Source organism: Camelus bactrianus, chromosome 16 (assembly GCF_048773025.1).
Source record: "Camelus bactrianus isolate YW-2024 breed Bactrian camel chromosome 16, ASM4877302v1, whole genome shotgun sequence".
NCBI classification, from domain to species: domain Eukaryota; kingdom Metazoa; phylum Chordata; class Mammalia; order Artiodactyla; family Camelidae; genus Camelus; species Camelus bactrianus.
In genome coordinates, this window is record NC_133554.1 from 48,312,920 (window position 1) to 48,325,900 (window position 12,981).

At 55.4% G+C, this 12,981-nt stretch overlaps 1 protein-coding gene across 1 annotated transcript in view; it reads right to left on the reverse strand.

Annotated features, from left to right (window-relative positions):
• Window positions 1–9,494, reverse strand: part of CACNG4 (calcium voltage-gated channel auxiliary subunit gamma 4) — a 55,822-nt gene extending 46,328 nt beyond the window's left edge. Inside the window, exon 1 of the mRNA XM_074343510.1 lies at window positions 9,037–9,494. Within this exon, the coding sequence (XP_074199611.1) occupies window positions 9,037–9,256 (220 nt within the window). The 5' untranslated portion in view covers window positions 9,257–9,494. The remainder of the gene's footprint in view (window positions 1–9,036) is intronic.
• Window positions 9,495–12,981: the final 3,487 nt, after the last annotated feature.

Below are 12,981 nucleotides of genomic sequence, written 5' to 3' on the forward strand. Positions count from 1 at the left end.
CACTTCCATGTGGACTACAAAGGGTTGGCAAAAGTGAGCTGACACAAGCACGCAGCCCGTCTGTCTCCCCAGGGCCAGGAGGTGACAGAGAGGCTGACGGCAGGTGAGCTAGGGAGGCTAACAATGTTTAATTATTTGTTTTTCTTCCAGGCTCTGGAGCTGAATTTGAGTCCAGGAACTCCCCTGGATCTTTCCATATTCTCTTCTGGAGATGGGGCAGCGGCGGGGTGGGGGTTGAGGCGAGTGGGGAGACACACAGACGGCACTTGCTGGCCACCCTGCCTCTGTGGGCTTGGCTCGGTAGGAGGCACAGAAGGGCTGGATGCTGTAGTGGGGGGGTGCTTTGCTTTGGGTCTGCAACCTCAGAGGTGGGGGAGGGGAGTAATAGGTGGGGGAGGGGTGAGAGCAGCTCCAGTTAAAGTCCAAAGGCCTTTCCAGCCCAAGTCCCTTTGTGACTGGGGGACCTAAATGCTTGAGGAGTCCAAGGACAGACTTGGGGTTGACTTTATGGAGGACGTTGACTTGAAGGACAGATTGAAGTTCAGGGGAGGATGGGTGGAAGGAGGGATGATGGAGAGATCCTGATGTTTTGCGGAGCAAAAGGCTTCTTCTGACCTAAGTACATCCTTGGCTCCAGCAACCCAACAGGGCAGCTCCCCTGCCTCCATCCTGGCTCCAGGGAAGAGGGAGGGAAGGAGGAAGAGGAGGAAGAGGAGAGGGCCTGGTGCCAAGGCCAGGCGTGGCTAAGGGTGAAGTCACACCCTGCATCCTCGGGCCAGCAGGGAGCCTTGAGTCTTCGAAAGGAGGTACCATCTGCTTTGCAAAGACCCTGGAGCTTCATTTGGAGGGTCATTTGGACCCCAGCCCCATCTTGATGCTGCAGGGGTATCAGGGAGCCCTCAAAATGCGAAGGGGCAAAGATGTCTAGCCTGTGCCTGGATGGCCACCCTCACATCCCCCACGTGTGGGCAGTTGGCAGCTAACTTCTCCGTCTGACTTGCAGCCCCCACCCAGGAGCCTGGGGGCATAAAGAGGCCCTGGCAGACTCGATTCCACCCAGGGTTCTCAGAACAAGCACGCCATTTGGGGAACGCCTACTCTGTAAGTGTGTGCTCAGTACTTCCACGTTCCCTGCCTCATTATTCCATCTTTCAGACACGTAAACAAGTCAGAGAAGTTGAGTAATCTACCCAAAACTACACAGCTACCTGCAAAACTTGGATTTGAACTCAAGTCTTCTCTCCCTCAAACCTGGCCTCCTTCCTCCATCTCATGCTGCCTTTTCAACAGAGTCCATCTTAATGGGACAGAATGTCCCTTCTACAAGGAGATGCGGGGCACATTTCTTCCAGGCCTCTGTATCCGAAACAGCTAGGCTTCTCTTGAGCCATTATTTCCTTTTATTACATGTGCCCCATGGCCTTTATACCTGGGCACGTTCTTCTCTTTGTCCCAGCCCAGGAAGCCCAGAGGCAAGTCTGCAGCCCACCTCTGACAACCCAGCCAGCCTTTACAGCAGGTGTTTTATGCACCGACTGCACTCAGCCATCATCTATTTTCCTTATTTCATTCTAACTTCCATCTCAGTCCCTCACCTATTTCGTAATTTATCTTGTCCTTTCCTTCCTTCCTTTCTTTTTCGGTTGGAGGAAGAAGAACTAAACACACACAGTAAAATCATGTGATGTCATGTTCACGGCTTCAAAAAGTTTCTCATATGAAGAACTTGATCTATTAGGAAGAAACGTCCTTGGTCTGGTACCAGGTCCTGACTTGCAGCTCAGAAAAGATGGTCTCATGCAGTCCTTCCCAGAGCGCCCTGGGGGTGAAGAGGAAGAACTGTGGGGGGAACTTGAGGGTGGATGTAGGCAGGCCCTGCCTGGCCCATCCTTGGGGGTGAGAACCAGTCTGTTCTCATTTACAAGCTGTTCCCTGGAGAACCAGCGTGCGCGCACACACACGGGACTTAACCGTGTTGCAAGTGGGGTGCTGGGGCAGAGAAGGCCCAGAGGAAATGAGTTCCTTCCTCTTTCCGCACTTCTGGCGGCCTACCTCGTGCTACAGGGGCCTGCTGCCCAACCTTCGCCCAGGTGCCAGCCCGAGGGGAGGCTGTGCGGGCAGAGCCCTAACCAGGCAGCCCCCACACCTGCTTCTGCTCCCCGCTCTTACTAACCAGCCATGTGACCTTGAGTAAGTCGCTTTGCCTGTCCAGCCTTGAGGTTCCTTTGCTTGCAGAGTGTGAGGATTAGGCCACATCAGCAGTTCCCATCCCCATGGGGACACATGCTGGGGTGTCACAGGCAGGGTGAGCTGGGTCACCGGTGATTCATTACTCTTAGGAAAGGAATGGAGCTGGGCACCCTTGATGCCTCCTAAAGCTGATGCCAGGTCATCCCCTTAATAGAGATGCTCCCCGTCCCCCGCTGGCAGTCCATGCGTTTTTTCCAAGGAAAAAGAAATGAATGGAGTTCTTATTACCAGGAGTTACCAGGAATTAGACCTGCCCTTGCCCTTGACCTCAATGATGCTTCCCGTAGAGCAGGGGGCTCTCCATGGGGGGCAATTTGACCCCACCCAGGAGACATCTGGCAAAGTCCAGAGGTATTTTTGGTCACTACAACTTGGTGGGGGGCGCTGTAACTGGCTTCTAGCTGGTGAAGGCCGGAGACGCTGCGAAGCCTTCTGCAATAAACAGGATAGCCTTCACAACAAAGAATGATCCAGCGCCAAGTGTCAAAGGTACCAGGTTGAGAAATCCTGCCCTGTCGTGAGGGGCAGTGGTGACGAACCCACCACACTTGGACTATTAGGAGTCATTGTGGTTCTCCTGAGTTGCACTCCACTCCACTCGGCCCCAGCCTCCCAGTCTGGGCACCTGCAAGAATGTCCAGACTGGTCTCCTGGTGGCCTCCCCTGCCTTCCAGAATCTCCATTCCCCACGTGCAGCCAGCAGATCTTCTGAAAACAGAAACCAGATCACTTTACTCTCCTGCCCAAAACCCTCCAGAAGCACTGACCCCTCATAATATGAAGCAAATAAAGCAGGCTCCTGACCTTGACCTTGAAGCCTCCTGCAGACCCCTATGCAGTGATGGAGCCCTGCCCACCCCTGCTCTTCGCTCATGCTCCTCCATCCTCACCAGGTTCTTTCCTGCCTCAGGGCCTCTTCCTCTCCCTGGGAGCTCTCCCGCCAGCCTTCCTCTGACAGCTCTTTCCCGTCCCCTTGACCAACAGCCACCCAGCACACCCCTCTGTCTGTTTTTGTCAAAACACTCATCAGTACCTGGAAGTGCCAGCTACCCCCTTAGAATGTCAGCTCCAAGAGAGCAGGGACCACGTCTGTTCTGTGCCCCCTGTGACTCAGAGCCCCACACGTCTGACACAGAGCAGGTGCTCAGTGAGCATGTACGGGAGAATGGGGGAATGAATGAATGAAGGAATGAAGGAATGAAGGATGCCCAGTAGGCAGGTGACATATCCTTTATATGTATGTCTTAACAGAAAAAAGGTTGAGAGCCACTGAACTAAGTAATCTCCAAGGCTCTTCCAGCTGGAGAACCCAGCTTCCCATGAGTCCACTTCGAGGCCACGCTGAACCTTGTTCAACCTGGAGGCTTTGGGTGGGGGCTCTCTGGCTGGGGCTTGTGTGGCAGAAAGTCAATGGTGGCAGGAATGTTCCTGATCAACCAGGCTCCACTTTCAGATGAGGAGACAGAGGCCCACTAGGCTCTCCAACACCCTTGATCTGATCATCTGAGGCCCCTTCCGACTGTGCTTCTGGGACTATGTGCAGAAATCCCCACAGTTTTGGCTGTCTAAGGAGATGGATACAGGAGATTTATTTTAAACAGCTGTTGGTTTCCTACTGAGCCCTTCTGAAGCCCCTGACATAGGGGTCCTCCAAAGCTGGCTCTGCAGTGAGGCCATTAAGTCAGGCTGGGGTCCACTAAGATCCCCAGCTTCTCTTCACTAAGTCAGCTGGCTCCAGCTGGTTTTTCCTTATAAGAAGAGAGAAAAGAGTAAAGGACACAGGAGGGTGAAGAGACAGAGCAGACACGAGAAGGGACTGCCAGGGCCCCTCCTGAATGATTAGAGAGTGAGCACCAGCCGTAGAGCAGGGACAGGAAGGAAGAACGTCTGTTACAGACTGAATCTTTAAGTCCTTCCCAAACTCATATGTTGAAGCTCTAACTCCCCAGCGGTATTCACAGGTGGCGCTTTGAGAGGTGACTAGATTTAGATGAGGTCACGAGGGTGGGGCCTTCAGGATGGGATTAGTGTCCATTCAAGGAGAGACCAGAGAGCTAGCTGTCTGTCACATGCGGACACAGGGATCAGGTGGATCTGTTTGCAAGCCAGGAAGCAGCTCTCACCAGGAACTGAACTGGCCAGCACCTTGATCTTGGACTTCCAGCCTCCAGAACTGTGAGAAATAACGTCTGTTGTTTAAGCCATCAAGCCCATCGTGTTTTGTTACGGAGACAAGCCCCTCACCTGCCCCTTCCCAAATCTGGTCAACCTCAACTGTGATACAGACAGTGGACAGCATCCCTGGTGCCAGGAGCCGTGGCCTTCTTAAGCCTCATTTTCTCCACCTAGGAAAGGCAGATGATTAATATTTACCTTGAAGACTCGCTGGCAATTACATGAACGAATGCTATGTCCTGCATGAAGGTCTTCAATAAGTGATGGCTGTTATGATCAACTCGGGAGGGCAAAGGAGGGCCCGCGGGTGAGGTAACCAGCTGGCAAGCTCGCAGCTGCAGGAAGGAAGCCTGCTCTCTGCTCTCACCCACCTGAGCCTGATTGGACAGGCTGCCTGGGAGTTATTGCAAGAGAAAATGAAAGCAAACACAGACAGGAAAAGCACCCAGCCCAGTACCTGGCCTGGAGCAAGTGGGGAAAGGATGTTATTTGGATCCAAACGTCCCTGAATGATCCTATGTCGGGAGTGTGGTTTAAGGCAGGGCTTCCCCGTGGACCTGTGTGAAAGGGTTCCAGGTGTGCTGGAAGAGTGGGCCCCTACCCCCACCTCTGGGGACCTGGGCAGGTGCCCCTGAGATAGTCACGGATGGCGGTCCTCTCCGTCCCCACCCCCACGGTGCAGTGTAATAACTTCTCTTTCTCTGTGCCACGGTGTGGATAAAGTCTGGGCACGCTGGTGTGAGATACTGCCCGGGTAAGGGAGGTGAGCATGACTGGGGCAAAGGACCCTCTCACTGTCTAAAATATCTCTAAACCTTTCCCAGTTAATGCCCAGGGCAGAGCAGCTACGGGGCCATCAAAGGCTCGGAGAGCACTGTGAGTGTGTTGGGGAGCATGGAGGACATGGGAGGGGAGGGGTGCTGCTGAGGCTGAATTTTGCCAGGACCATTTATTCTAGACCCAGAGCTCTCCAGATGGCAGCACAGAGATGGTCCCATGTGGACCCTGGTGTCCAGCAGCCCAGGTGAACACTCCGGGGCTGACATGGGTGTGGGGGCTTTGCACGCTGATATGAGCTGCTACCCCTGGGGCGCAGGGTCTCCTCCTCCCCTCCCATGTTTATATGAGGTCTCCTGTCTCTGGCACATAGCACATGCTCCAGAATGCTTGTCTACCTTCTCTACCTTGCTTAATTCCAAACTGCATTCAAGATTGAACAAACATTGGTTGGTGGTAACTTTGATCAAAAGTCCACAAAGATTGATGCCTCCTTTCCCATGGCCCCAGCTTTGGGCTCAGTGTCACCAAAGATACAAAGCAAGAAGGAGGTGGGGGTCTAGAGGACAGAAGGAGCAGATGGCTCATTGTGGTGGCAACAGGCTAGTCCAGAACACGGTGGAAGAAGAGAGAGAGAAGAAGAGAGTGTGTGTTATGCAGTTTCTGTATGGGTTGTACGGCCTCACTTCTAAATGCCTTCACACTGCCGCAAGCCACCCTCAGAGCTGGGCTCCACTGGGTAGTCAAGTACTTGGTTCTATTTTTAATGGTAACCCAGAAGATGTTTGGGAAAGGGCAGGATGACATGGTGGGAAGAGCTCTGTAGTGAGACAGAGCCTCAAATCTGGCCCTGCAGCCTCTGGGCAGGTGCCTTGCCCTCTCTGAGCCTGCTTCTTCAGCTGGAGATGGCGGGGAAGACAGCCTCCTCTCAGGGCTGTTGTGAGCACACCGTGCGGTAACACTCACCAGGCTCTGTGTCCTGGAGGATCTGACACTTGTCTACTAGAGGGGCAGCGGGGAGACCTGGCTTTGGGGGCAGTAAAAGCTGAGGTGATGTCAGCCCTGGTGAGGCTGGGAGGAGCAGTTCTCTGCACGCAGCCCTGCCAGACTGCATGGAGGCCTTAAGTACATAGAGGGCTGGGCTCTCCTGACCCCGCAACATCCTTTATGGGAAACAACCAAAGAAACTGGACCTGCTGTTTGTGAGTTGCTAGCAAACCCTTCAGCGTCCCGCTGTCACAACTGGTGCTTTATTAGCTGCCTGCTGCAGTATTTCCTCAGCTTCAGCATAGAGGTTTGATCTTTTCATCTTTTTCCAGCTAATGCTTTGGGGTACTTTGTTAGAGAGCGGGTGAAAATAATGCATCGTACACACAAAAGCCAATATTGAGGTTACCATGGCCCCAGGGAACGGCCTGGGGTGTGTGTGCTGTCCGGGTCTCAGCCTGGACGCTCGCTGGCAGGTGGCAACATCATAGATGTCAGACTGCTGTCGGACTCTGCGATGTGCTTTTATGAGATAAGCTGGCAGGTTCCGCCCAGGCTGAGGGACGGTCACGATGATTCTAGTGCAACAAGGAATCCGGAACCAGCTCTCCCAGCTCTGGGTTGGTCTGAGGATGTTCTGGCCCTTGGAGGTGGCCCGGTTTGGCCCTCAGAACCCCTGAGCTCTAGGTGTATGTGTGTGGTGGGGGGTGACAGAAGCAGCCCAGTTCTTTCGGCGAAGTCCCCCAGATGGCAACTCCCCACCCTCCCTCTGCCAGCGGAGCCAGCTGCCCAGATCAGCTTGGGGCTCTCTTGATGAACATCGAGTGCAAACGGCTCGAGGCAGCTGGCAAGATGCTAAGTGCAGCATCAATCCTAATTAGGATGAGAAATTAATAAAGGAGGCATTCGAGCCACTCTGCAGAGGCCAGGCTTGCCGGTGTGGAGGAGTTAGTTCCAATTTCAACTGGGAAACTGGAGGGCTTGGGGTCCCCATGTGTGTCAGGCTGATGACAGTGGCATGACTTACTGGACCACATACACAACACCATGGAGCCTGTGTGGTAGAACAGGAGGGCCCCGGAGCCCCTGTGTCTAACTCAGGTGCTGTGGCAGGTAGTGACGTGGGTACATCCTCCAGATGAGAGGAGTGGGTGTTCATGATCTTAGCAACTGCACAGCAAAAGTGATGTTTTTCAAAAGAAAAAAGGAGGATGTGATTGTCGGCCCACCAATCCTTTGTGTGGCTGTGTTTCCTAAACTATTGATTGCACATTCTTGCTCCTGGAAGACTCCACTTAGCCCTGGCATTAAGCTCCAAACTGCAAAGGGCAAAGCCTCCTCGCTTGGGAGCAAATGCGGGGGGCAGAGGTGGGCAGGCCTCCAGATGAGAACAGGCATGATCTAGGGGGCAGAGGAAGGGGGCAAATTCAACCTCACCAAGCCAACCCAGCCAGCTTCACAAAGCCTCTTTTGACATGACTCCACATGCGGCCAGAAAAGGGGCCATCTCTTTAAGAGCTCCCTTCCAACCTCCACGAAAATTCAACCACGCTCAACTATTTGCAGGGGCTATAACTGCAGTAAGGAAGGCTAGGTGTGTGGGAGAACTTCCCGAACAACTGAGGGGCGGAGTTAACACTCGGGGAAAGGTTGGAGAAAGAGAAAGAGAAAACGCTGTCCAAGGATTTTTGAAAGGAACGCTCTGCCAGCTTCCCCCATCTCTTTTCCAATCTGAAAGCCAAGACCAAGCGGCGGACCCGTCCACGACCTGGCTGGGATCAGATCGCCCTTGAACAGCCACCTGTTAGTTCAAGTTCCGCAGCAGGGCGGGCGGGAGGCGCTTAAGTCGGGCGCATGTCGCCATTGGAGGTGTCCGAGCCCCTCCCCCGGAGGGAGCGGTCCCCACAGTCCCAGGGCACCCAATCCCGGTCCCCAGAGGCATTCCATCCTTACAGCACGCACTACTCGCCGTGTCGCGCATCTGGGGGGAGCAGCGCCCCTCCCCTCTGTCCTGGACCGGGCGGCCACGCCCCTCCCAGGCTGTTCTCGGTCCTAGGGACACCCCTGCTCATTCCTGTTCTATTGCTGATTCCGTGCCTTGGGACGACGACGGAGGGCTCCCTGCCCTGGTCGGGGGAAGACTCGGTGACGCTCTTCTCCCTTTCTCACAAAGCAGGGAGGAGCAGGCCATTGGCTCCGTGGAAGAGTAGGTGGCGGAGCAGGGTCTCCGGCAGGCGTCGGGCTTGGGCGACCTGGGTCTCTCAGAACCGTTCGGAGCCCAGTCCCCCACTCCCACCCCTCGGCCCGGGCCTGGAGCGAGCGCGGAGGAGCCCCGGAGCTCCCCGCCCCCGGCCGGCCCCGCCCCAGGATGGCCAGTTCCCATAGCAATCGCACAGACACCGGTTGCCAAGCAACCTCTCCCCCTCCTCCCTCCCCTCCTCTCCCATCCGCTCCCCCCAACCCCAGCCTCCTCCCGCCCCCTCGCCAGCCTCCACCTCCCCCGGGGGCGCCGGCGCGGCCCCTCGGGATTGCTCCGGTCTTGGGCTGCGCGCGCGCGTGAGTTTCGGTGTGTTTCATTGTGTCTGTGTGCGAGGGGGTGTGCGTGTGCCAGTGGAGAGTTTGTGGGATCGGTGTGTTTGGGGGCGTCCGCAGCCAGGAGGGCCCCCGAGGTAGTGCACAGCTGGCCGCGAGGAGACCTGCGGGTTCGCTCTGGCTCCTTTGTGTCTCGCGTGGAGCCACTGCCGCGCCCACCCCCTTCCCGGCCGGCGCCCGAAGCAGGGTGTGTGTGTGTTTGTGTGTGCGCGCGCGTGTGGGGCGGGAGGTGGGGGGTGCCAGGGCCGGACGTACCTTCGATGCAGCACACCCGCCACAGCCCGGAGTGGGTGAGGTCGCCGCGGGCGCGGCGGGGCGGGGGCCCGTCGTCCATGGTCAGGTTGGTGCCGTTGCAGATGTGCGCGCTGGAGTAGAGCCAGTAGTCGGTGCCGATGGCGATGGCCATGAGCGAGAAGGCGGCGAAGGCTCCGGCCGTGGTCAGCAGCATCTGCAGCCCGCGGTCGCATCGCACCATGGTGGGCGCCTCATAGTCCGCCGCCCGCCGGCCCGGCCCGCCGCGCCCGCCCGCCCTCCTCCCTCCGCGCGCCGCTCCGGGGGCGCGGGGGCTGGGGGGCCGAAGGCCGGGGGGCGGCGCCGCGCAGCGCGCTCCGACCCCGCGCCCCGGGCGTGCCTGCGCTCCGGCCGCTCCGGGGCTCAAACTCCGAGGCGCGGCGGCGAGTGAGGGTTGCGCGGGCCGCCGGGCGGGTTGGCGGCGACCGGGAGCTCCTCCCTCTCGGCCCGCCCTCCCGGCTCGGCCCGCGCCTCCTCCCCGCGCCCTCCGCGCCGCCGCCGCCGCCGCCGCCGCGCTCCCGGCCCGCGCCCCGCTCCTCTCGGCGCCGCCCCTCGAGCCTCGGCCCCCACCGGGTGTGCGCTCCCCTCTCTTCCCCTCTTCCCCCTGCCCGGATTGCCTCTCCCTCCCCGCCTCTCCCCTCTCCGCGCTCGCGCGCGCTCTCTGCTCCTTTTCCAGGGTTCATTCACATTATTAGAGCGAAGGAAGCCGAGGCACGGGTTCCCCAGGAGGATCGAAAAGAAACCGTTTTTGCAGCCTCCCCACTTTCCCAACCCAGGACACCCCGCCTTTCTTAAATGGCCCTGGGGACTCTTGAATATGTGGCGTGTGTATGTCTGTGTGTGTGTGTGGTGTCCCTTCTTCCCTATGCACGTATCTATGCTGCTACCTGGTGATGAATGTATAGGGTGAGTGTGGGAGTGGGAGTGTTCAGGTCAGAATTCCAGAAGCCCCAGATGTGGGTCACAGCCAGGAGGCGTTACAGGCCAAGCCAGGCCCTGGCCACTTCCCTCCCCCACCTCGGTGGCTCTTGCCCCCACCAGCTCCTCCAGATCCGCTGGCAGGGGCTGCAGGACCCAGACTTTGGGGTTGAGGGAGAAGGGAGGTGTCAGCCAGAGGTCCTTTGGGAAGAACATGAGATCCCTGTTTATAGAGGGTTGGTGAGGCTTGTTGAAGTCGAGGCTCTCCTCCATTACCCCACTTCTGATGGAACATTACTGCCAGCCCAGGAACACCCCAGTTGTACTGGATTCCACCATCTCAACCCCCAGCTGGTTCCCTCTGTCTCCCAGCTCCCTCTTCAGTACTTTTATTTCTTTTTCCCTTTCGCTCTACTCAAGCTTAACTGGCTTTCCCTCACCTCCTCCCTTTATTGCCAGCTTCTGCCTCAAGCACTACTGACTTCACTTAATTGTCTTTGCTGCTGGCATGTTCCCAATCTGGACACACTCCCTTCTCCTCAAAACCAGTCCAGGCTCCTCCTTCAAAACCCAGCTCCACACTCTCCCCTCCAGGAAGCCCTCAGAGACCAGCACTTGTGTGTCCAGCATGCCTTCACTTCATACCTTCCCAAAGCTCAGGTCGCATCACTGATGGATGTCTTGTGGCATACAGTGCTGGACCCCAGGAGAGACTGTATATATGGTGAGCTGCTTTCCTTTTGAAAGATGCAAATTTGACCTCCTTTTGGCACTTTCCCTGGCCCCTACTACCCAAAGGAAGTTAATTACCCCCTGCTAGAGTTACTGGTTTCTCTTGCATGTGATTGTGAGCCTTTCCCATATCTGACACATATGAGAAGCGTTTAAGAAATGTTTGCTGAGCAAGAAGTGTTTCTTGCCCCCTGGAAAATTATAGTCTGATTGGGGAAAATAGAGCATATAATTAAGAGGGGGGAAACTCCAAGAGAACATAGCCCGAGGAGCAGACTGGCTGCATTACTTAGCATTTGTTGACCCCTTCTCTTGCCTTTGGGGGTGTCTGTTCTGCTTCCTCCAAGTCTCAGAGGACAAGAGTCATCACCTGTATTTTAATTCCACCCACCTGCCACCTGGTCCGGGGTTCTGCACCCAGCGGGTACCCAATGTGTGTCTGAAGGTGTGCACCAGGCATGAGATGACTTACTCTGGCTCAGAACAGGGCTGCCTACCTCTGTCCCTAATATCCACAAGTATAAATTCTGGGTTCTGTTCTCAGAGGCTCCCAGAAAGATGGATTTCAAACTTCTCTTTTCTTCTCCTTCTTCTTCTTTGAAAGGAACAAATCTTTGCTTCAAATTCAACCTTAAACAGAAGGCCAGCATAAACAAACCAGGTCTCCCACCAGTGAGCTCTATAGGTAAGAGATGGCATTGCTCTGGTTGAATGGGGGACCCAGAATACCCATATCCACCCACCCACACCACCCCTGGCAGCCCTCAAAGCAGCCCTGTGAACCTAGGCTTCCATGAAACATGGTGTGAAAACTGACATCCTCAGTCAGTTCCTGGGTCACTTGGGGACAACCCCTCCATGCTTGCAGGCTTCCTCGGGGACCTTGAGAGAAACAAATGAAAGCCAGATAAATGGATCTGATCTGTGGGGATTGGTGAATGGGGTCAGTAGCTTCCCTCAGTCTCCTCTTAGGTCAGGGAGATGACACCAGGGTGGTGGGGTCCTCCTCCAAACAAGTGACCTTTGTATCAGACCCAAGAAGACAGAACTCTTTATCAAAGCCCTGTTAGACCAGCTCCCACCCCTCTGTTCTCAGAGGGGCTCGTGGGAGAGTTGAAAAAGCAGGAGACTAAGAGCCAAGACTGTCACTGTCTCATGCTGACTCCATGACTAACTAACAGGGTGATCTTGGACAAGTCAGAACCACCTGGGTGAAAGAAATGTCTCCAGCCCCCCCCTTTCAGAATTGTCTTCAGGGTCAAATTAGAGTACCTTGCACACCACATACACTTAGCGACCCTTTGTGGAATGAGAAGGAGATGCTCCATTTTCTACCTTTCTTTGGAGACCACCAAGCTAATTACTTAACTTCTCTGTGCCTCGTATTCCCCGGGAATCAGCAGGGGGATAATAGCTAGAACAGCGATACATGTAATATACAGCCCCTAGACCGCGAGTCACTCATTCAAGATGCCCCACCTTGGAAGATCCCAGCTCAGATCCCGATGACTTCAAGGCCAGAGATTTCCAAGGACACTCAGTAGCCTCTTGGTTCTTGTCAAGTGGTGCTTGACAGTGTTATTTTTACCTGTTAATTCACTCGAGGGCAGGGGACTCCAAGGGGGGCTTGGCGGTTTCCTTTTTCTCTCTGTGGACACCCAGCTGGCAACCATGCTGAGTCCTGAGATTGTGAGGATGTAGACTGTGGAGTCAAATAAGGACTTGACCGCCGGCGAAGGATGCTGGAGCAAACTCAAGACTGTCTGAGACCATTCATCATGCCTGGGTGAGCACAATTTAAATCTGGAAATTTCTGCTCAGCCGGATTAGAGAACTCTAAATGGCAGTATTTAACTCCTGCCTGAGGTCCTTGGAGTTTCTCCCATGTGACATTTCTTGATTAGGGTGTGTGTGGGGGGGGGGTGGGAAATATGTCCTTCACTTGCTCGGGAGAAGGCTCTGGATTGCTCTTCTTCTGGAGAGGCTGGACACTTGGCATCATTCCCCAGGGAGCCACTCAGTATGTTTTCCTCTTGGGGGAGGGGATAAGTCATCATACATAGTATTAACTCTCTGGACAGCCGAGACGGTGGAGCTATTTAGACCAGGCTTTCAAAGCCATCTTTTGCAACACAAAGTGGTTTCTATCCCCCTCACCAGATCATTTGGGTAATTACCACAATTCTTCGCTTTACTTTGGCTGTGAAGACAAAGCTTTAATGAGCTCAGAACCCTCTGACAATCCCAACTCCAGGGTGA